The 24,087-nt window shown below is 38.0% G+C and overlaps 1 protein-coding gene across 1 annotated transcript in view; it reads right to left on the reverse strand.

The window, feature by feature from the left end:
- Positions 1-1,345: 1,345 nt before the first annotated feature.
- The window catches only part of Dld (dihydrolipoamide dehydrogenase), a 28,672-nt gene continuing 5,930 nt past the window's right edge, over positions 1,346-24,087 (reverse strand). Inside the window, exons 3-14 of the mRNA XM_036206138.1 lie at positions 19,535-19,614; positions 18,778-18,846; positions 18,177-18,246; positions 16,604-16,704; positions 15,637-15,780; positions 14,857-14,958; positions 6,455-6,645; positions 5,434-5,604; positions 4,291-4,480; positions 3,323-3,460; positions 2,168-2,257; positions 1,346-2,072 (exon numbers count right to left, since the gene is read on the reverse strand). Coding sequence (XP_036062031.1) covers positions 2,007-2,072; positions 2,168-2,257; positions 3,323-3,460; positions 4,291-4,480; positions 5,434-5,604; positions 6,455-6,645; positions 14,857-14,958; positions 15,637-15,780; positions 16,604-16,704; positions 18,177-18,246; positions 18,778-18,846; positions 19,535-19,614 — 1,412 coding nt within the window. The 3' untranslated portion in view covers positions 1,346-2,006. The remainder of the gene's footprint in view (positions 2,073-2,167; positions 2,258-3,322; positions 3,461-4,290; positions 4,481-5,433; positions 5,605-6,454; positions 6,646-14,856; positions 14,959-15,636; positions 15,781-16,603; positions 16,705-18,176; positions 18,247-18,777; positions 18,847-19,534; positions 19,615-24,087) is intronic.

Raw genomic sequence — 24,087 nt, forward strand, 5'->3', positions numbered from 1 at the left:
TAATGAGATCTGGTGCCCTCTTCTGGCCCGTAAGCATGCATGTAGGCAGAACACTATACATAATAAATAAATAAATCTTTAAAAAAAAATGTAAAGGCATTGCAAAGCAAACACTGAGGAACAGCACAACAGAATGTCTTGGTTTCTAAATAAGCTTTCACTTGAGAAATTAAACTGCATGATTAAAGAAAAAAAATGTATTTATAGAGAGGTTTGTGAGTGAATACAGCCTTGGCAATGTACAGTAATTACCCTAACAGTCATAAAACCACTGGACACTTAAAAGGAAAAAAAAGTGCAATTAGAGCCTGGAAACTAGTGAAATCTTTCCTTTGAACTACAATTCCACCAGGCAATAGTGGTGCACACCTTTAATCCCAGCACTCAGGAGGCAAAGACAGGCAGATCTCAGTGAGTTCAAGGCCAGCCTGGTCTACAGAGTGAGTTCAGGACAGCCAGGGGTATACAGGGAGACCCTGTCTTGAAAACCCAAAAAGGAAAAGGGGGTGGGGGTAGGGAGTGAGAGGAATACTACAGTTCCACTGTGCAACAATATTAAAGATCATTAAAGGTCACTGTCCTTTCATTTTACCCATAATTACTAATGTTTAGCTTATACATTACACTATATTGTTAGAATCAATATTATTCCAACTTTGCTTAAAACTATATCCTTCACATTGCAGCCAAGCAAATATCTTGTTTGTATATTTTGAAGTAGTTTCCAATTTTCTTTTTAGAAAACTATACTATCAAAGTTAGGAGCTACTCAATAAATCTCAAATGTCAAGTTTAGATGTAATATATGAAGTGGTATTTAGTGTTTAGTTGGTGGACTTTCTTTCAATCATTTTAACATTTTGCCATTTAGTAACATTTATCAGTAAATACAATTTTGTAGCACTTTTTTCTTTTTCTTTTTGAGACAAGACTTCTCTGTGTATTCCTAACTGTCCAGGAAATTGAGGCTGGCCTTGAACTCAGAGATCTACCTGCCTCTGCCTCTGCCTCCTGAGTACTGGATCTAAAGGCATGCGCTATCACCGATCAGCTTTGTAGCACTCTTTAAAAATGACCATTTACTAAGATTAAAAAAGAAAAAAGCCTTACAAAGGCCATTTACATTTCTGGGTTCCCTTATGTTGTTTCTCCTAAAGTGCAGGTGAAACATTTAGGAGTTACTTGTAAAACAAATTAAAGGGTAATGACTGCTCAAATACCTTCATATCATATAATGTGAAAACGTTCAGTGCTATAAAGTGATAAAGAATAAAAAATAAAAGACAATCAGAGGTAGTTAAAAGACTCAGAACCATCTTAATATGCACTCAGAATAACCAGTAAATAAATATTTAAGACATGTTTATTTTGGTATCTTCATTCCCTGGTATAATCATGAGTCTCCATTTAATAGTTTTGTAGACAGAATCTTCCATTTGGGCAACTGAATGCCCTTTAGACTTACAGACCTTACTACAACCTCAATGTTTAAATATGTAATTCTACCTCTAAACTGCCAAGAATTTGGGAGTTAAATAAAATGAGAGACAATCACTTTATTTACATAAGTTGTTTGTACATATTTTCTAGTCAGTGACTCGTTTCCAATATGAAAACCAAATTTAACTTTGTTAGTTTTCTTCAAGCTGTTCACATGAATTCTCTAGCTCCTTCCTTGTGAACAAACTCACCTCCACTGAATTAGAGATAAAATCCATTAATACCAATATGTGAAGTCGAATTTCACAGACAGCACAAAAACACAGGTCTAAAACTTTCCAGGATGCTACTATATGTAGCTTTCTGTCCACATTAATGCACTGGAACAAAATAGTTAAGATACAGACAGGTACAAGGTTATTCCATTCTATTTAAACCTACTAAATACCTTCCAGAAGTTTCATAATTTCATCCATCCTACAAAATTCTTGGAACTAGGAGATTATCCTGTTCAAAAATGTAACCTTGACAAAAGCTTCCAGATTTTAGGAAAAACAATCTTCTAATTAAAAGTTGATTGGTTTGCCAAAAGATGCAGCCAGGTTTGCTTCTCTAAAAGCCTCTGATAAGGTCTGCAAGGGAAGCAATGGACAATTAAACATGAAACAGTGTGGGTCAAAAGAAAACTTGGGTAGCTATTAAGTCTGTGCATGTTGGTAATAATTACCGGATGTGCATGGCAGACTCGAGCTATATCTTCACAGGAAGCTCCGTATTCCAGAGCCAGGGCAGCTTCATTCACCATTTCTCCAGCACCCTTTAAAATTAAAAAGTAATTATGTTTCCAAGGCAAAAATAAGTAAATGCCATAATTAACAAATCAAGCGTTTAGACTTTCAGACCTTATATTTTCTTAAACCTTTGCCTTTTACTACAGCAGTTGGAGAAAAGTCAAACAAGAAAAGCTTAGGAGGAAATGTAACAGAAGAGAAGCTTGGGCTTTGACACCAAATGGGTTAGGTCCTACCACTTTGCTATTTTTATATGTTTCATGCAAATTTTTTGCAACTCTCCCATAATACTGTAAAAGTGAAATATGAACAATGAGTTTATAAGTTATGAGAAGTGGCATAGCAAATATTGTTAACTTTACTGTTCTGCCACATACCAGGGGAATATACACTTCAGATTCACTGAAATCTAAGCCTTCCCTCAGGAGGTATCTGGCTGAGAACACACAAAAGTCTGGAAGCAGAGTGCTCTACACCAAGGGTATAATATGCACACATAAAGGCCCCAAACTGCAAACCAAGCCTCACCTGCTATGGAAAGGAAAAAGGTTCACCTTACATGGTAAGAATTTAAAGACCTGGAGAGCAGGTTTACCAGTTAAGCACTGGCTGCTCTTGCAGAGGACCCAGGTTCAAATCTCAGCTCACAACTCTTGTTCCAGTACATCCGATGCCCCCTCTTAGCCTCAGTGGGCACTGCATTAATGCAGTACACAGGCATGCATGCAGGCAAACACCCATACACATAAAATAAAAATAAAGTTTAAAAAAGAAATGAATGAGCAAAGAAGACCATCAGAAAGATAAGGTCAGAAAGGAGAGTGGGGAAGGCAGAGCATAGTACAACCAGAATCTACAGTCTGAGGTTGTGAAGAATCACTGGTGGGTTTTAGGCAGTATAGAAGTAGATGATATGGTAGGCAAGACTGTGCAAGTGCTGCTGTGGTACCTTGCTAAAAGCAAACTTTCACTAGTCAAATTTTCACTGGCAACAATTAGCAATAGCAGAATAGAAACATCAAGTGTACTAAATTCTGCCTATTAAATGATTCCCAGAAATCTTACCGGGATTTCTGACTTGTAATACTTACTGGTCCCAGAATATGTGCTCCCAGTACTCTATCTGTTGATTTCTGTCCAAGAATCTTCACCATGCCATCTGTGTCAGCATTTGTTTTGGCTCTACTGTTTGCAGCAAATGGGAATTTACCAATTTTGTACTCAATACCCTGTGGAGAACAAAAAATGAGAACATACATTAAGCACTGTAAAAGTTGGTTTCCAATAGTGAAATCATCTACCAATTGTTAAGAAAATAAGTCCCAAGAAAGCAATTCTTCAGAGCACACAGAAACAATGACCAAAGGAAGGTTAATGAAATGTAATGTGGGAAGAAATGTAAGCAAGTATAAATGCTATTTGGCTGTATCCCAAAGCCAAATACTAAAAAATTCTGCAACCATGCCTTTAATCCCAGCATTCAAGAGGCAGAGGCAGAGGCAGAGGAGGCAGAGGCAGAGGCAGAGGGGCAGAGAGGCAGAGAGGCAGAGAGGCAGAGAGGCAGAGAGGCAGAGAGGCAGAGAGGCAGAGAGGCAGAGAGGCAGAGAGGCAGAGAGGCAGAGGCAGAGAGATCTCTGTGAGTTCCTGGACAGCCAGGGCTACACAAACCCTGTCTCAAAAAAACAAAAAGGCTCTGCAATTAGCAGTTTTTGAGTATAGGTGGCTTATCATCTTCTCTACTATTGCTGACAAATCAGAAGAGTAAATACCTCCTTATGATTCTAATAAAGAAACAAATACATAAGCTATAATATTCTACAGTTACTAAAGGCAAAGATGTGGGGATTTTTGTTGTTGTTGTTGTTTTGAGATAGGGTTTCTCCATGTAGCTCTGGCTTTCCTAGAACTCGCTCTGTAGACTAGGCTGGCCTCGAACTCACAGAGATTTCCCTGCCTCTGACTCCTGAGTGCTGGGATTAAAGGTACATGCCACCACTCCCAGCAAGATGTGTTTCCTAGTCACTGGTGCCATTAGTTCAAATCCCACGCTTAGGATTACCTCTTCTTTCAATTGCTCTTCTGATTTGCCAACCCAAGCAACCTCAGGGTGTGTGTAAATCACTGATGGCACACAATTATAGTCAATGTGCACAGCACCGCCAGCCATTCCTTCAACACAAATGATACCTTCATCTTCTGCTTTGTGGGCCAACATTGGACCAGCAACCACATCCCCAATAGCATAAATACTATCAGAAAAAAGAAACACAGTAAATGTCTAAAATCTAAGGAGGTTAGTTATAACATAGAAACATACTTCTAGCTAATAAGTCACCAAAAAGACAATCAAATACAGCTCTTCAAAAACCAAAGCTAAGTATCTAATCCTTGAGCCATGAAAAATTCAGTTAGTTATATTTAAAGCCTTATTTTCAAAACAGTGTTTGAAATAAATTTAAAATTATTGAAAATGCCCAACACTTAAAAGCCTAAGAAAGAAAAATGGATCATCTAAGTCTAGTTCAAGACTAGCCTGGACCACAGAGCAAAATTTCATCTCTAAATAATATAGACAGACAGTTGAAATGTAAATAAAATATTTTCAATTAAAAATATTAGTAATTGGGCTGGAGAGATGGCTCAGTTATTAAGAGCACTAGCTGTTCTTCCAGAGGACCAGGGTTCAATTCACAGCACCGACATGGCAGCTCACAGCTGTCTGTTAACTCCAATTCCAGGGTACCAGACACCTCATACAGGCAAAACACCAATGCACATTAAAAAATAAATAAATATAAATATTAGTAATTGGGGCTGGAGAGATGGCTCAATGGTTAACAGGACTGGCTGCTCTTACAGAGTACCTGGGTTCAATTCCCAGCACCCCACACAGTGGCTCCCAACTGCCTGTAACTCCTGCTCCAGGGGATTTGATGCCCTCTTCTGACCTCCACAGGGACCAGGCATATACATGACAAACTGACATACATGTGTAAAACATTCATACAGTAAAAATAAAGATATAAATTATTAGTAACTGAAGTATTTAAATTTGGTATAATTATTAGGGTAGAAATACTATGTATTCCTTTAGAACATACCTGCCTCATCATGTGTCATTTTTTATCTTTATAGAGAACCAAAAATATTATCATGCACATAACATTTTTCAAAAGAAAACATATATAATTATTCAACTTACTTTGGAATTTTAGTTTGGAATCTGGTATTGACTGGAATTCTACCTTTGGGATCTAGCTCAATTCCAAGTTCTTCTAGTCCCAAATTCTGAGTAAAGGGCCGTCGACCGATACAAACCAAGAGTACATCACAAGTGATAACTTCAGCTTTACCACCAGAAGCAGCTTCAATACTAAATAACAAACATGGTAACTGTTAACACATACCTACATTGACAGCTGAAAGAAGCCACGATATCTCTAGTATCTTTAATTATAAACATGAGTCATGCAATCAAACATACAAATTCTCAAAAGTTTATTCTTAAAAAGCTTATAAAAACCAGGCAGTGTAACACAGTGGTAAGAACATAGGTCCCATGGCTGAGGATGTAGCTTAATGGTAGAATAAGTAAGCATGAATGATGTCTTGGGGTTTGATCCCCAACAATGTAAAAAGCATAAAAGATAGGTTGGGCAGTGGTGGTGCACATCTTTAATCCCAGTACTTGGGAGGCAGAGCCAGGAGGATGTCTATGAGTTCCAGGACAGCCAGTTACACAGAGAAACCCTGTCTTAAACGCCCCCACCCTGCCCCTCAAAAAAGTATCTTAGAAAGAGTCATGTTCAAGTATTGATTGGCTCCATCTATCACCAACCATGTGACTGTGAAGAAGTTACTTTGTTGAATTAGGTAAGTATTCAATGAGTGCCAGATACATGCTATCAATTTAAGTAATACTATCATCAAATCCCCCGTGCATCTGTCTAAAAGTGCTGCATGCATTTTACTAACATAAGAGGCTTTACCTTTTATGAATATATACAGTGAAAAATATATCACAATGAGACTATCTGATTAGGGTTTTTTTTTTAGCATCAAAATAACTGGCTAATTTGATAGGTAATACTGTATAATAAAAAAAAAACAGTAAGATGGGTCTAACTTATAAAGTCTAGACTACATTTGTTAATCTGAAAACTTGAGTGCTTTTTTTGAGACAAGCTAGGATGATTGGTCAAAAACAAATATAGCATACTTACGATACATCAATTTTTCCATCTGACTTCTTGGTGGCACCAGTAACCTTTGTATTCAGTTTAAATTTAAACCCTTGCTTTTGAAGTATGCGTTGAAAATTTTTAGATATCTCCATATCAATTCCAATTCCACCCACATGACCCAAAAATTCAACTGCTGTCACATCTGCACCAAGTCTTTGCCAAACTGAACCCTGAAATTAATTTTTAAGAAAAATCATATAAAAATAAGTTTCCACAGCACCATTTACTGATTATCTCAAATAATTTATTGTAGTGTCTTTTGCAAATGTTCAGGGGAAGCTCTAGGAAAACAGATAATTTTATCTATTTATTCACCTATTCCACATTTACTGGGAATCTACTTACTACAGGCCAGGTACCATTATAGCTGTTAGGCATGTTACTAAACAACAAAACTTGGTGTTTCTGGGGACTTTACAATATGGTAGAGGAAGTCAGCAAATAAGTAAACTTCATGCTAGAAGATAATAAAAGTGCTATGAGAAAAGAGAAAACAGAGCCAAGGCCATTTTAGATAGCATGATTACAGTTGCCTCATTTTGAGTAACATTTACAGAAGGCAATGAATTACAGCAGTGACTGAGAGAAGAGTGTTCGGGGCAGAGGAGAAGAGTAAATACAGGAGTCTTATGATTAAGTATGATGTTGACCTCACTGGTTTCAGCTAAAGTTGTAAATCCAGGATAGGGTGCAGTCCTGAACCTGGATTCATTAATCTCTCAGCCTTTGTCATAGCAGCTTCTTTGTGTAGGAGATGGTGATTAATACAGAAATACACAAATGGTCACTGTGCAGAAAAATGAGAGGCTACGGAGTGCTCAGCTCTAAATCTATAGCACATCCCTTCCCCCAAGGGTCAGAAATCACTGTAGAAATTGGAATAGAAAGATTTTAAGAGCCATAAGTAGTAGACAAACATCTATAGCAAACCAGTATTTGTTGGTCATGACAGGGCTGCTGCACACAGGAACTCATAGCATCTGTGACTGCAAGCACAAGGTTTGTACAAGATTAAGACAGTCAACATCTCAGCATGAACAGGGGAGGGGCTGATAAAATCCCACTCCTAGGTGAGAAGCTATTGGAATTGATAGTGCTGGGAAATGTATAGTAAGTTTTCTTAGGGATAGAATACCAAAAAAGCTACCCATGCTCCAGTAGATGCACTATACCCATGTACATACAGATAGCACTAAAAGGACTCAATGTGTTTAAAAAGAGAACACATGAAGTTGAGAGAGGAAAGTGTTGAAAGGGATATCAGAAAATGTGGAGTGGAGAGAATGGAGGGTAGATGTTATCAAAATGTATTACATGCATGTAAGAAATTTTCAAACAATTAAAAAAAGGAAGTATGTTCTTACTACTATTAATCACTAAGGTCTGTAAAATATTAAGCTGGCTGTGAAAATATTTTCTCAACAAAGGAGAAATGCTTACTTTTGTACTCAAATTTTGACTTAAATTGAATGCTACATTTTAACAAGTAGCATGGCTTTGACTTCTCAATGATTCAATATGAAACAACATAAAATTTGAAATTAGGAATAAAATAGGGTTCAGTAGCAGAATGCTTGCCTGGAATGTGTAAGACTCGAGTTCTAACCCTAGCACTAGAAAAAAAAGCAAAAAGGTAGCCTTTAAAAATATATTATTTAACATTTCATATCAAAATCACCTAGTAGTTTAAATGGCAAGAATATCTTTCTAAGTTTGATTTACACAGTCATTTACAAATTCCATGCATTTTTATGATGAGAATGAACAGAAGATGAGATAACACTGGGCTATAAAAAAAAAATCCACAAATATATATAAAACTCAAAATGAATCATGGATATAATGCCCAAGACACTTAAAACATGAGGTGCCTTTTGTGACCCCCCCAAGTTAGAAAAAGATACAACACCAGACCACAGTCTTCCCAGCAACTAAGAAGTAGAGGCAGGGAAATCATGGCTTTCAAACCAATCTGGCTACAGAGTAGATTATGTCTCAAAAATAAATAAAACAGGCAACTCCTAAGCTAGGTTTTGAAAGGTAGTCACCATACGTCTACCTAGAAATAATAACAGCTAAACATGAATACTTATTACATATCAGCAATTGTGCTGGATACTAAGGACACAAAACAGCTATGATTCTCTGTTCTTGTGTTTATGATTTAATGAAGTCAAAGAGATCAGGTAATAAAGAAAGATAAATGTTGTAAGAAACAGAACTTCCAGGTACAACCATACAAGCAGCAGAAGCACTCATGAAGCAAGGCTCACAACACTGCAAGAGCTGACAAGTGAGAAGCACCCCCACTGGATGCACTCGAGGGGCACAAGCGGGTCTACAGAGCGAATTCCAGGCCAGCCATGGATACACAGGGAGACACTGTCTTAAAAACTAATCCAAACTAAACAAAACAGATAAACAAAAAAGAACATCCCAGAGGGAATGTTTTTCAGTAGGTGTAATGTTTGCTCAGAACTGATATTCTGATATAGAGAATTGAGATTGAGAAGGAGAAGAGTTGGCCATAAAGCTGGAGAAATAAACCAGCACCACAAAGTGCTTATCCTCAAACAATACTAAGGTGAGATTTTCCTAACAGCCATTCAAAGAGTTCAGCTAAGGTAGGGAAGGGACACAACGAAACATCTCTTTATAGCCACTGTGAAGACCACTGGTTATGATTGAAGTTAAAGTCAGCAAGGTCTAGGGTAAGACATGATGTTGGCATGAACTAGGATCTAAGTAAGTGACTCTCATTGGAACTCAGGGAATGATTATGGGACAAGAAGTCAGGTGAGAAATCAGGTCTCATTCCTAGAGTTATTGTGGATTTCTCTATAAGAATAACAGCAGACACACTGAAGAAAGAAACATTAGATGAGAGATGAGCGTGGCTTTATTGGGAAGAAAAAATGAAGATAGAAAAGTGCTATTATAACTGAACAGAATGCCTACAAAACACATTAAGTGTAGATACCGTACATTTAGAAATAAAAATCCAGAAGCAGAGAGTCTTTGGCTATAGATACTGTAAGTCCTTTGGTAACTGAGATGATGGTTCAAAGAATGTTTCATGGATAGACCAAAAGGGTCAAGGAAAAAACCTAGCAATGGAATCTAGAGTAATACAATTAAAGGGAAACTGAAAAAAGGAATTTGAATAAATATTTTTCAAAAAGGTAAGCCAGAGCATAGATGGAAATCCAGCACAGTAGAAAGTCTGAGAAGCCTTTAAGCCTAGCACTTGGGAGGCAGAGGCAGGCGGAGCTCTGTGAGTTCAAGGCCAGCCCGGTCTACAGAGCAAGATCCAGGACAGGCTCCAAAACTACACAGAGAAACCCTGTCTCAAAAAAAGAAAGAAAGAAAGATAGAGAGAGAGAAAGAGAGGGAGAGAGGGAGGGAGGGAGGGAGGGAGGGAAGGAAGGAAGGAAGGAAGGAAGGAAGGAAGGAAGGAAGGAAGGAAGGAAGGAAGGAAGAGAGTCTGAGAAGCTAGGAAAATTTCCAAGGCAAGGAATCACAAAGCTAACTGCTGCCAAACACAGCAGCAAAGAAAACAATTCAGTGAATTGAATAATAAAACCCATTTGTGTCCTTCTCAGAAGTAATTTCTTAGCACAAGAGGCCATGACCTGAGGATTAAGTAGAAGGTGATAAAACAGAACATGAATACTCTTTTGAGAAATTTGATGGAGAAAAGAAAGTGAGAGGGAAATTAGTACCCGAAGGACAAGCTCACAAGCTTATATTCACATAAACATAAGCTTGTGTTTGACACCCAGGTATAAAAAGAGAGGCATGTTCAACTGTAAATCAAAAGGAAAATAGCCAGGTGTGGTAGTACACGCCTACAATCCTAGAACTCAGAGGCAGAGGCAAAAGGACTACTGTAAGTTCAAGACCAGTCTGATCTACATAGTATAGTCTAAGCCAGTCAGGGCTATATGAGACCTTCTCTGAATAAAGGGGGGAGGGGTAGAAAGTAGACTGATTTTATGGAAAAAAGAAAGCATCTTCAACAAATGGTGCTGGCATAACTGGATGTCAATGTGTAGAAGGCTGCAAATAGATCCATATCTGTCACTGTGCACAAAACCTAAGTACAAGTGGATCAAAGACCTCAACATAAATCCAGTTACTCTGAACCTGATAGAAGAGAAAGTAGGAAGTACTCTTGAACGCATTGGCACCGGAGATCACTTTCTAAATATAACACCAGTAGCACAGACACTGAGAGAAACAATCAATCAATGGGACCTGTTGAAACTGAGAAGCTTTTGTAGAGCAAAGGACATGATCAACAAGACAAAGCGACAGCCTACAGAATGGGAAAAGGTCTTCACCAACCCCACATCTGACAGAGGGCTGATATCCAGAATATATAAAGAACTCAAGAAATTAGACATCAAAATGCCCAACAGTCCAATTAAGAAATGGGCTATAGAACTAAACAGAGAATTCTCCACAGAGGAAGTTCAAATGGCTGAAAGACATTTAAGGAATTGCTCAACATCCCTAATTATCCGGGAAATGCAAATCAAAACAACTCTGAAATACTACCTTACATCTGTCAGAGTGGCTAAGATCAAAAACACAGAAGACAGCTTATGCTGGAGAGGATGTGGAGCAAGGGGAACTCTCCTCCACTGCTGGTGGGAATGCAAGCTTGTACAGCCACTTTAGAAATTGATATGGTACTTCCTTAGAAAATTGGGAATCCATCTCCCCCAAGACCCAGCTGTAGCACTCTTGGGCATATACCCAAGGAATGCTCAATCATACCACAAGGGCATTTGCTCAGCTATGTTCATATCAGCATTGTTTGTAATAGCCAGAACCTGGAAACAACCTAGATGCCCTTCAACTGAAGAATGGATAAAGAAAATATGGTACATGTACACAATGGAGTACTACTCAGCAGAGAAAAGCAATGACATCATGAGGTTTGCAGGCAAATGGATGGATCTAGAAAAAAATCATCCTGAGTGAGGTAACCCAGACTCAGAAGGACAAACCTGGTATGTACTCACTCATAGGAGGATACTAGATATAAAACAAAGATGACTAGACTGCTACACAACTCCAGGGAGGCTACCTAGGAAAGACACAGGGATCACCCAATGACAGAGAAATAGATGAGATCTACATGAACAACCTGGACAAGAGTGGGAGAAATGAAGGGCAAGGTTTGAGGGAAGGGAGGTTTGGGGGAGCAGGAGATCCCAGCTGGATCAGGAACAGAAAGGGAGAACAAGGAATGGTAGACCATGATGGATGAGGACCACATGAGAACAGGAGTGGGCAGAGTGCTGGAGAGGTCCCCTGAGGTCCACAGTGATGCATCCTCTGTAGACTGCTGGCAGTGGTCGAGAGAAAGCCTGATCTGACCTAGTCTGGTGATCAGATGGCCAAACACCCTGATGGTCGGGCTGGAACTCTCATCCAGTGACTGATGGAAGTGGATGCAGAGATCCTCAGCCAGGCCCCAGGTGGAGCTCCATGTGGCAGTTGTCGAGAAGGAGGAGGGACTGTAGGAGCGTGAATTATTGAGCCCAGGATTGGAAAAAGCACGGGGACAAAAGGCCAGACGAATGGAAGCACATGAATTATGAACCAAAGGCTGTGGAGCCCCCAGCTGGATCAGGTGCTCTGGATAAGTGAGACAGTTGAGTGGCTTGGATTGTTTGGGAGGCATCCAGGCTGTGGGACTGGGACCTGTCCTTAGTGCATGAGCTGGCTGTTTGGAACCTGGGGCTTACACAGGGACACTTTGCTCAGCCTGGAAGGAGGGAACTGGACTTGCCTGTACTGAATCCACCAAGTTTAAATGAATCCCCAGGGAAGTCTTGGCCCTGGAGGACATGGGAATGGAGGGGATGGGGGAAGGTGGGAGTGGGGGCGGGAGCGGGGAGGACAGGGGAACCCATGGCTGATGTGTAAAACTGAAACACAAATATAATTTTAAAAAAGTAGACTGATTTTAAGGAAAGAAAAGAAAAACCCATCCATAAAACTAAGTCATTATGAAGGCAGAACAACATGTTATGAAGTATAAAGAAGAGGTGAAGGGATTAAGATTACTCTTAGGGAAAATGGTATTTTCACAGTAGCAGGAAGAACAACAAAAGGAGAATCATGAGACAAAAGCATTTTCATCCCATGCTCTCTCCTTTGCGTTCGTTACTCAGGAAATCCCATGTGAGGTAGGGGAAACAATGTGCCAGTAGAGTAGAACAAGAGAAATAAGTGGCCATGACAGAGACCAGGATTCAGCTCAGGAAATAAAGGACCATCAATCAGGCTGAGGTTCAGGTTAAGGTCTATGACTTCAATGAGAACTTAATACAGGTACCAATCCGAAGGGTCTACTTTCCTCCACGTGAAGAAGATAGCAAAGGAAGACTGACTGCTAAATTCAAACAAGACTATAGAGTTTTTCTAGGCAAGTATGTCAGAAAAGTAAAGTAAGTCAGCCAAGCCTGAGGTAGAGCAGGACTGTAATCCTCAATACCCAGGGGGCAGAAGGAGGGATATCCCATGTTTAATGCTTACTTGGGCTAACAAGTGAATTAAAAGACCAGCCTTGGCAACTTACTGAAAAGCTCTGACTCAAAATAAAAAGGAGAGGGTATGGTGATTATTTTATTTGTGCTGAAATGTGATTTTATTTGTATGTTAATAAAGTTGCCTGGGGATCAGAGCTCTAAGAGCAAGCCATTAAGCAAAAGTCTGGTAGTGGTAGCACACGCCCTTAATCCGATCACAAGGCAGGCAAAATTTCTGTGTGTTCAAGGTGACACATGCCTTTAATCCCAGTACCAACCTCAGAGACCTGGAGGTCTGTATATAGACAGGGAGTGATGAAGAAGTCATGTGGTTTTGGGTTTAGAACCAATAAGAAGGCAGAACAGAAAGTCAATAAAAAGACAGGACACAGGAAGAAGGTCTCTCTCTCAGGGGAAGTGATGACAGCGAGTGGTAAGATAAGGTGGTCTTAGCTCTTAGCTGCTGCTCAATCTCTGTGTTTCTTATTTAGTAAGACCATTTAGAATTATATCTACAAGAGGGCTAAGGATATAGGTTAGTAGTACAGTGCTTGCCTAGCATGCTTGAGGCCTATATTAACAACTAACACTAGTCCCTATGTTCAATAACCTGTATAAAAAATGGTTAAGTGACTCACTTAAGAGAACTTTTACAGTAATAGGCTATGGAATCTAAACTGATCAGGAAACCAGTCAAGACAGAAAAACACAGATAATATAAGTTACTGAATTTTGAACTAGAAAAATCCAGCACCTAATTACAGTGGGAGTAATTAAGAGATGAGTGTGGCCAGGAAAAGTCTGAGCTGAGGGCAAGAGAGGCAGAGCAATCCTTGACAGTAAGATGTGATGGCCCTGTAAGAGCATACCTGAAATAAAGGGAAAGATTTGTTACAAGTAAGTAGAAACTTAGCAAATAGATAAGAAAGGAGAACAAAGCAGGCAGAAGGTACGAAATACCATAGTGCTCAGAACTTGGCATTTCTAAAAATATGTTATGAAGAAGGTAAGAGTCATTGTGTATGCTATCCCAAGGAGCTCTACTGGAATGCAATTTGCTCAGAATGAGAACTATTTTTCAGTATGTTAAGGGTTATCAGATTAAAAAGGAGGCCAGTTCCAATGATCACGGGTGAGAAAACAAAGAAACAGACTATAAAATAAAGGCCATACTAAAGACTAATGATTACCTAAATAAGTTATATTGGAGGAAAAGGTGTATTTGCTATTACTAGAAAGTTTTAAGCCAAACTCGAAACTGAATGACCTAAAATGTTATGTAAAGAATCAAACAGAAGTAGGGTTTTTTACTTTGTTTTTGTTTTTAAGATGGTAAAAAATTTATATGAAAAGGTATTTGCCTACGTGTATGTCTGGGCACCAGGTTTTTTGTTTTTTAAGACTTTAAATGTATGTCTGGGCACCATGCACACACCTGGTGCCCTCAGAGACTAGAAGAGGGCACAGATCCCCTAGAACTGGAGTTACAGATAATTCAAAGTCACCATATGGGAACTGAACCCAGCAAGTACTCTTAACCACTGAACCATCTCTCCCTTCTGTCTATTACCATACATGCCTGATCCTGTTCTTCTTTTTGAGAGACGGAGATTTTATTTTTTATTATGTGGGTATGTGCATATGAGTATAGGTGGAGAACTCCTGGAGTTGGAGTTCAGGTGGTTGTGAGCTGCTTGATGTGGGTACCAGTAACTGAACTAGGGTCCCCTGGAAGAACAGTAGGTGTTCTAACAACTGAGCTATCTCTTCAGCCTCCCAAGAGGCTTTAAGTCCCTTTCAACTCCGCAGAGATAATATAAGAAAAACACTACTTACCAATTCTACACCAATTACTCCTGCACCAATAACAACCAACTTCTCTGGAACTTTTTTTAATGATAAAGCTCCTGTAGATGACACTATAGTATCTTCATCAATCTATTAAAAAAAAGCAAAATCAAGCAGAATTACTTGGAAAAACCTAGTAAGTTATTAACTGTGATCTCATGCAATAAAATATTATTTCATGGCTTCTAAATATCATAAATCATCAACTCTCATTCAAAATGCTAATTTGATTTATAATTTGATACTCCAAAATAAAAATGATTAATTTTAACTTCATATTTTGTGTTTTGTTGTGTACACATATTTATGTGTGTGGAGGCCAAAGGTCACCCTCAGCCATCATTCATTCAGCTTTGCCCATGCCACTATGACTCACTGTTTACATAAGTGTATAACAAGCACTTTATCGACTGGGCTATCTTACTAGCTCTTTTTCTGAGACTGTCTCACTGTGTGAGACTTTGCTACTAGACCAGTTTAACATTGACCTTGTAGCAATCTTCCTGCCTTTTTCCTCCCAAATGCTGGGATTATAGGTATTCACCACCATGCCTGGCTTAACCTCATACTGAACTCAAACATACTCTAAAATGTTCTATATCTGATCATAATCACTGTAAAACAATAAGTAACTTTGCAAGCTAAATGGCTGGCTGCCTGATTACAGTGTTTCAGTCAGTAATCACTCAACATTTATAAACAGAACAAATTTATAAAAGCCTATTTTGTAAGAAAGGTTGTAAGAGATGAATTAGAAAAAATACATACCGTGATTCCAGGAAAAGGAGTAACTTCTGAACCTGTAGCTATAAGGATGTTTTTGGTACCAATAACCTGAGTGCTGCCATCGGCTTTTGTAGCTGTGACCTGATTTCTGCCAGTTATTTTTCCAAATCCATTGACGTGAACAACCTTTATAAAGTAATATATATATATATATATATATAATATATATATATATGCTTAAAATATTTTTCTGATAGAAATAACAGGAACAGTACTCTAGGTAACACAGAACATAAAATACTTCCTTAGTAATATGTAACACATGTAGCAGCAAAAACACTGTCTCATGGATATCTGTTTCAGGGTAGTGTTATTTTGGATTTTTGTTTTTGTTCTTTTTACAGTTTGGATGATGACAAATGCATTACATCATTTTAAAAATGTTTTAGTACTATTTTAAATTAAATATCCCACAGCAAGCCAAGATCATAGAGCACCGTTCTATTAGCATAAAGCAATTATTTCATATATTTCTGGCATCACTTAGTCAGCCCAAGGTCCTACTGCAGTATGTCATTACACAGTACATATGCATGCACTGTGTGGCTACATAGTCTCTATGTGCAAGTGCTAAATCCCCTTATTAAAGGCAAATCCTACCCCGTCCCATCTCCTCTCCCCATCCCATCTTCTCTCCCCTCCACCCTCTTCCTTCTCTCTGTCTCCCTCTCCACTCTCCCATCACTTCTTCATCTGCTTCAGCACGCCCTTCTCTTGTCCCCTCCCATCTCTCTTCCCTTCTCCTCTGCCCCAGCCTTTCTCTCTCTTCTTCCTCCTCCTCTCTTCCTGTAGCTTCCCATCTCCAGAGACCACCCTGTGCCTCCTTACTCCCCCTCATCAATAAAATCCTCCACATGAGCCTTGTCACATGGTGTGTCTGTCTGCACTTTCCGCCATTTGTAAATTAAAACAATGTATATGTGAATCTGAGCAATGAACAACAACTAACCTTATTTTGTTTGAATAAGTGGGCAATTCCTCCTGTTAACGCTTTTACTGCAGAGCTCTTCTGCTCCATCATCTTCTCTAAATTCAAGCGAACTTCTGACACTGTAATTTGTTACATAAATCTTGTCATTATTTAAACTCTGAAAACAATATGTGATAGTTTTTGACTAATCAAGATCTGAAAATATTCATCTCAATGTTGATAAAACTATATAAAAGACAGTATTAACTTCTTCTAAAATTTAGTAACTGTCATAACTATAGCCAAAAAAGCTAAATCACCACATCACAATAATAGAACCTATCAAGCACTGAAAAATGTGCATCTGTGCAAAAAATGCAGTCCAAAATAAAAATGTTCTATTCCACTGTGACATTCTTTTTTTTCTTTCTTTCTTTTTTTTTTTTTTTTTTTTTTTTGGTTTTTCGAGACAGGGTTTCTCTGTGGCTTTGGAGTCTGTCCTGGACTAGCTCTGTAGACCAGGCTGGCCTCGAACTCACAGAGATACACCTGCCTCTGCCTCCCAAGTGCTGGGATTACAGGCATGCGCCACAACCACCCGGCTCCACTGTGACATTCTACAAGTACTTTATGATGGTTATTAGTCTGGAAGACAGTTAAGTAAAAATGGCAAAGTAAAACATTACCTGAAATTATAAATATAGACAAATGTTAAAATTTCATGAAACAAAAACAATTAAGTTGAGCTTAATCTAATGAGTTTAATCAGCTAGATTTTAAAATTCACTTAACTCAATACTAAAGCAACAATATAAGATAAAAATGTTCAACTCAATAGAACGCAGAGGAAAAGACACAGCAACCAGCCCATGCAGCTAACACATACACAGATTCTTACACATTTCTGACTGCAAAGGTCACAAAGCTAAAAGATAAAGCTTGCCTAATATGCATGTCTTCTGACTATCCCATGTCTTCTACATCATGGTACTTTCACAGAGTGTGACATACTACAGTATATACACATCATCTATATGCTAGACTCCCTACACAGCCTCTTTCAGAAAACCACTACTGCAAAAATAAACACCACAGAGTACATTAAGTCTATATTCTGGAAGTATTTGTCAAATATAACTAGAAAAAAGGGATTAAAAACTGCCCTCCAAAACATGGTAAAGACAATACAGACTAAATGCAAATGATATAAACAGTCTTCTTTTCTCACTAAACCTCTTCCTTCTCCCTCTCTTCTAGCTCTCTTTCTCTTCTTTCCACCACCAACAACTCAGTAGGCCTGCTCTCCTTCCTTCAATCTTGCCTGTCAATAGCACAGCACTCAAGAATCTAGCCCCTCCCACATTTGAAAGTTGTGAGGGAAATTAAAAACTGACTTTTCACTGACACCAAAAAACAGAACTTAGGAAAAGCTTGCAAAGGCACAGAAGTTGTCATGGTAGAAATTTGAACCTAAGCATTCTTACGTAAATCTCTCTAAATTTCAAGATTTTTATCTCACTCATCCTTGAATAAATATCTGTTCATACATACCAGTATTTAGCAAGAAGAGTCATGCATGACTGGTACTACTAACTATAAAAAGTATACTTACTTTCAATTCCCCTAGATGCAAAATCTTTTCCATGGGCCATATGGTAATAATGAGAATTATTCAATAAAGCCTAAAAGAAGTAAGGCAATTTTACCAAATCATAAATAGACTCTATAGCAAACTTACAAAATGACATTTTTCTAATTAGAACACACCTCGATACGAATTTATCTTTCTTTCTCACACAATTAACCTAAGACAAACAATAGTGACATAAAACACATAAGAATAAAAACAAAACAAAATTATTTTCTTTAAAAGTAAAATAGTATGAACACACTTCAAGGTGGCAGGTCAAAAGGGGCTTCCTATTTTCACACTCAAGAACATAAAAATTTTTTTTACTAATTATCTTTTCAGTGGCAATGGAAAGCTAAAGAAAAACAAAACTGGAACACTGGAGTTTGGAAAAGGAGGAATTTCCAGAATGTATGATAGGCTGTGACAGTACTAGAAGGTTTACAAAGGAAAACATCTTATAAACATGCTCAGATTCCTTTTAAGGAACTGTATTAGATTACCAACCTAGTCTCAAAACATCTCTGTAGTCAGTAGTAGCTAATGAAAAACAATCTTTGCAGCATTTGAAACACATGCTCACCTTTGAAGGAATACAACCCACATTCAAACATGTTCCACCTAGTGTTTCATTCTTCTCAATGCAGACTGTCTACAATCAAAGAGAACATTACTTAATTACATGTAAAGGCATATTTCATTTCACTAAAATTCAAAATATACATGTCTAAATTGCTCTACAAAGCAAGCTACTCAAGTTGTGCTTTTTCAGACTAATAGAACCCTTTGAAACCTATCATCTGAATAATAAAAAATGAGGATAACTCCAGAGTGAATTAATCTAAAAAGATTTTTGTCCAACATTACCACAAACATGTTTTAGTGTTATCACTGAATCACAAATGAAGTATTTCAGAAAAAAAAAATAGTTGACTTTTCTATACTATGAGACTACTACAACCCATTAGTCTCAGATTTACAAATAATCTATATTTTAAAAACTAATAATAATTTCCTGAGCAAGAGAGGTGGCTCAGTGGTTAAGAGAACTGGTTGTTCTTCCTGAGGACCTATGTTTAATTCCCAGCACCCACATGGTGGTTCACAAGTGTCTATAACTCCAGTCCCAGAGATTCTGATTCCATCTTCTGGCCTCTGTGGGCACTGCATGCACAGTGTACAAACATACATGCAGGCATGTAAAACACCCAAATACATAAGTTGTTTTTTTTTTTTTAATTGTCTAATTATTTCCCATGTTTTTACCTGAAAAAATTTGCAGCTAAAATAAGCTTGGCCCATAATAAAACAAAGCAACATCTACTTTGGGTCTATCTTACCTTAAAGCCTAACTGGGCAGCTTTGATGGCAGCAACATATCCTCCAGGGCCAGAACCAATCACTGTCACATCTGCATCAACTATAACAAGGGCACATTGATATAAAATAGTAAATTAAAAACATTTACCAAAAACCCTCCAAATAATCAGCATGTTCTACACAGCATTATTTTGTTCCAAGATATTTGATGCAACTAAAAATGGTACACACTTTTATTTTCTATTCATTATAGCATGCAAATACAACTGAATCCTAGAATATGAACTCAGCTGCCACTCACTGGTTATCATATACCAAATGATATACTTTTTCTGTAATATGAGGAAGACAAGGACAATATAAACATAACATTTTCAAGAAGAAATGAACTGACTAGCCCAAACTATCTAGCAATTAAGTGGCAGAAGATGAACTAAACTTTTTGACTCTACATCTGGTGTTTTTCTTTTTATTTAATACAATCCTATTCTTTAGTTTCAGCATTCCTAAGTTAAAATCCCAAAGGGTAAAACTTTAAACCACATCCAAGATGACCTTGGATGAATAATTTGACCTGCTTCACTTTAACCCTTCATCTGCAAAATAATCACCAAAAAAATTTACTTTGTAATCATAAGACAGAATGTTGAGGGCTAAAGGTAATTTTTAAACTGTCAATGGCCTTAATCTCCAAGCAATTTTGCAAGCTCCATTAATATTCATTCTTACCCCAAAGTGCTCATCATCTGAAATCCTGAACTGAAATAATTCACTTTCTAATCATAATCCTAAAAACTTTTAGTCCTTAAGAATATAATAAGGAGCTGGGTGGTGGTGGCACATGGGAGGCAGAGGCAGGTGGATCTTAGTGAGTTCGAGGCCACCCTGGTCTACAAAGAGAATTCTAGGACAGCCAAGAGAAACCCTGTCTCAAAACAAAAAAATAAATAAATAAATAAAAAAGAAAGAGAAAAGAAAAGAAAAAAAGAGAAGAAAAGAGAAGAAAAGAAAAAAGAAAAGAAGGTCTAAAATCAATCTAGGTTCAGGGCTGAAAGAGGGCTCAGTGGTTAAGAGTACTAGCTGCTCTTCCAGAGGACCTGAGTTTGATTTCCAGCACCCACATGGAAGGATATAACCTTCTGTAATGCCAGTTCCAGAGAACCTGACACCCTCTTCTGGCCATCATAGGCACCAGGCATGCAAATGATGAACATATATACATGAGGGCATACACATAAAATAAAGATAAATTATTTTTTAAAAAAATCTGGAGTCAAATAGTAACTATACAACCTTAAATTCTTGAGAAAAAAAATTTTCAGCTCTTTGTTGATAACAACATATGTATAATGGTAATGATGTCTAACAGTCTAAGGTTGTTAATAACCAAAGAATATAAATGTAAAAAACCTAAGAAGGTGCTGGGTACATACCAAGCACTCAGTAAATGTTGCTTCCTTTCTTAGATCTGCCTGACACATTCTGTATGGCCAGACTTTAGAAAATGAGCATCCAGCTTCATTTCCATCCTGGCAAAAGCCGATACTGCTACCCCTTGTGCTAGATCTGAAAAGCCAGCTCAGATCTTATTTTCTAACTCATTAATTTCCCTGTCTCTTACTAAAGCAACTCCACCTTCCTAAGTATAACAGCAACACCTTTTCAGTATCTATCTCTCAGGTCTCATCTCCCACCCCATTCTGCATACCCATCAGTACCAAGGAGTTTAAGCTTCAGTGTTCACTTATATACTAGCCTATGTATATGCATTGTTTCATTATCTACAACTACATACTAGCAGCATGCATTTCACATTTCAAACACTAAGCTCTTGGAATAGACATACATGATGTTTACCCTGCCTCTTATGGTTAGAGAAAAATAAAAAAATTAAAATAAAGCCCAACCTGTAACTGGACTGATCTTTAAAATACATTTGATCCTATGATGGCTCTGCTTAAAACTGATTCCCAACTTCCTATCTGAGAAGTCAACTCTCAGTCTTCAATGTGCCAGCACTGTGGCCTTTTTAGTGGTTTAAACATACTATTCTTCATCTGGGCGACAGTGGTGCATGCCTTTAATCCCAGCACTCAGGAGGCAGAGCCAGGTGGATCTCTGTGAGTTCGAGGACAGCCTGGTCTACAGAGTGAGATCCAGGACAGGCACCAAAACTACACAGAGAAACTCTGTCTCAAAAAACCAAAAAAAATAAAATAAAATAAAATTTACACACACACACACACACACACACACACACACACACACACACACCCTATGCTTCTTTCCACATTACACTATTCACCCATTCACCCATGTCTACCCATCCCTCTTCAGACAACACCTGGGTTTCTTTTCCTGTTGATGTGACAAAATACAGCAACTTATAGAAGGGTTTATTTTGGATCACAGTTCAAGGTCATGTCTGTCACCATGAAAGGGAAGTTAAGACATCAGGAGCTTGAGGAAACGGGATATCACATCCACAACCAGAAAGCAGAGTGCCCAGCTCACTTTCTCCACTTTATATAGTTGAGCATCCCCTGCCCAGGTAGTAGTCCCCCCAACAATTAAGATGGATTTCCCCAAACAATCAATGTAATCAAGATAATTCCTCAAAAGTTAATCTAACCTCATGGGTATGTATGTCTCCTAGGTGACTCTAGATGCTGGCAAGTTGACAATAATCATTACATACATAAACATAAAATCCTTAAGAATTATGCAACCATTCCCAATCCACATTTATGATAGAGTTCGTAAATCCTCATCCTTAGTCACTGGACTGTTTATGATGATTACAAGTATTTGTTAGATGTTGTCTTCCCCAGGAAGACTGTGAAATCTAAAGAAATTCAGTTTTGTTTAGATCACTACTATATTCAAGCAGCTAACCAATAATTTAGTACAAAACAGTAATTAAATACCTAAGATATGTCTAACTTCTACTTGCTACATGTATTTTCAGTTCTGTTCTGTGGTAATAAGGAGACAGTCTGACATTGCTGTCCACAAAAATTAATTCCTCTGACTCTCAGATCTGATGAACACGCAGGACACAACAAAATCAATGTACAAAAGTCAGTAGTTTTTCTATTAATCAATAATGAACATGCTGAGGAAGAAAACAGAAAAAAAAATGCATCTCCAATATCATCAAATGAATAAATGAAAACTTTTTAAACCTAGTAATAAATTTAACCAAAGAGGAGAAAGACCACTATATTGAAAATTTAAAGCACTGAAGGAAGAAACTGAAGACAACACTGAAAATGGAAAACTTCCCTCCTCATGGATAGGAAGAATTCATATCGTGAAAATGGCTGTATTACCAAAAGAGACAAACAATCTCAATGTAATACCCATCAAAATTTCACTGCCATCTTTCACAAAAATAGAAAACAAAAAACAAAAAACCTCCCGGACAGTCAAAGCAATCCTGAGGAAAAAGAACAACACCAACAGTATCATATTTCTGTACTATAGCACCATAGCAACAAAAAAAAAGCAAGGTGCTGGTGTGAGGACATACTCACAAAACAGACATGTACACCAATGGAAAAGAATGAGACACAGAAATAAAACCGTCCAACTACAGCCACATGGTTTTTGTTGTTGTTTGTTATTGTTTTACCAAGACTCCAAAAAAGATGGCCTCTCCAACAATGGTGCTGGGAAAACTGGATATCCATAAATAGAAAACTGAAACTAAGAGTCTCATTTCTTACAATGTACAGAAACTCAAAGTGGACCAACAAACCTCACATAAGACTCTGAAACTGCTGAAGGAAAACACTTCAGGTACAGGCTAAACAAGGATTTTCTGAAAAGTGCTCCCACAGTCCTGAAAATAACACCAAGAACCAAAAAATAGTGGTGGCACATGCCTTTAATCCCAGCACTCAGGAGGCAGGTGGATCTCTGAGTTTGAGGCCAGTCTGATCTACAGAACAAGTTCCAGGACAGCCAGTGCTACAAAGAGAAACCCTGTCTTGAACCCCACCCCCCAACCCCCCAAAAAACAAAGAACTGACAAATGGGTTGCCTAGAATTGAAGAGCTTCTGCACAGAAACAAAAGCTGGAGAGTTCCCAAGAACCAGCTATACAGGTGACACACAACTGACATCTAGGATAAATAATTCAAAAAATTAAACAATAATCTATTCAATATGAACAGACAGTTCTCATAACATTAAGTACAACTGGCCAATAAACGCATGAAAAGTGTTAAACATCCTTCTTTGCCCATAAGGGAAATGCAAGTCAAAACTGCCCTGTGAGTATGTCTCACCCTACTCAGTGTTATTATAAAAACAAAACAAACAGTGTCAGGGTACAGGGATAAAGAAGCCCTTATATATGGGTTGAAATGTATATTAATCCAGGCACTATGGAATTTAATAGAAATGTTCCTTTAAAAACTAAAACTAATGCTTAGGAGGCAGAGCCAGGCAGATCCTTGAGAATTCTAGGCCAGCCTAATCTACAGACCAAACTCCAAGACAGCCAAGGCTACACAGAGAAACCCTGTCTCCAAAAAAAGGGAAAAAATGAAATAAATATAAACAAAAC

This window comes from Onychomys torridus, chromosome 14, assembly GCF_903995425.1.
Source record: "Onychomys torridus chromosome 14, mOncTor1.1, whole genome shotgun sequence".
NCBI lineage: Eukaryota > Metazoa > Chordata > Mammalia > Rodentia > Cricetidae > Onychomys > Onychomys torridus.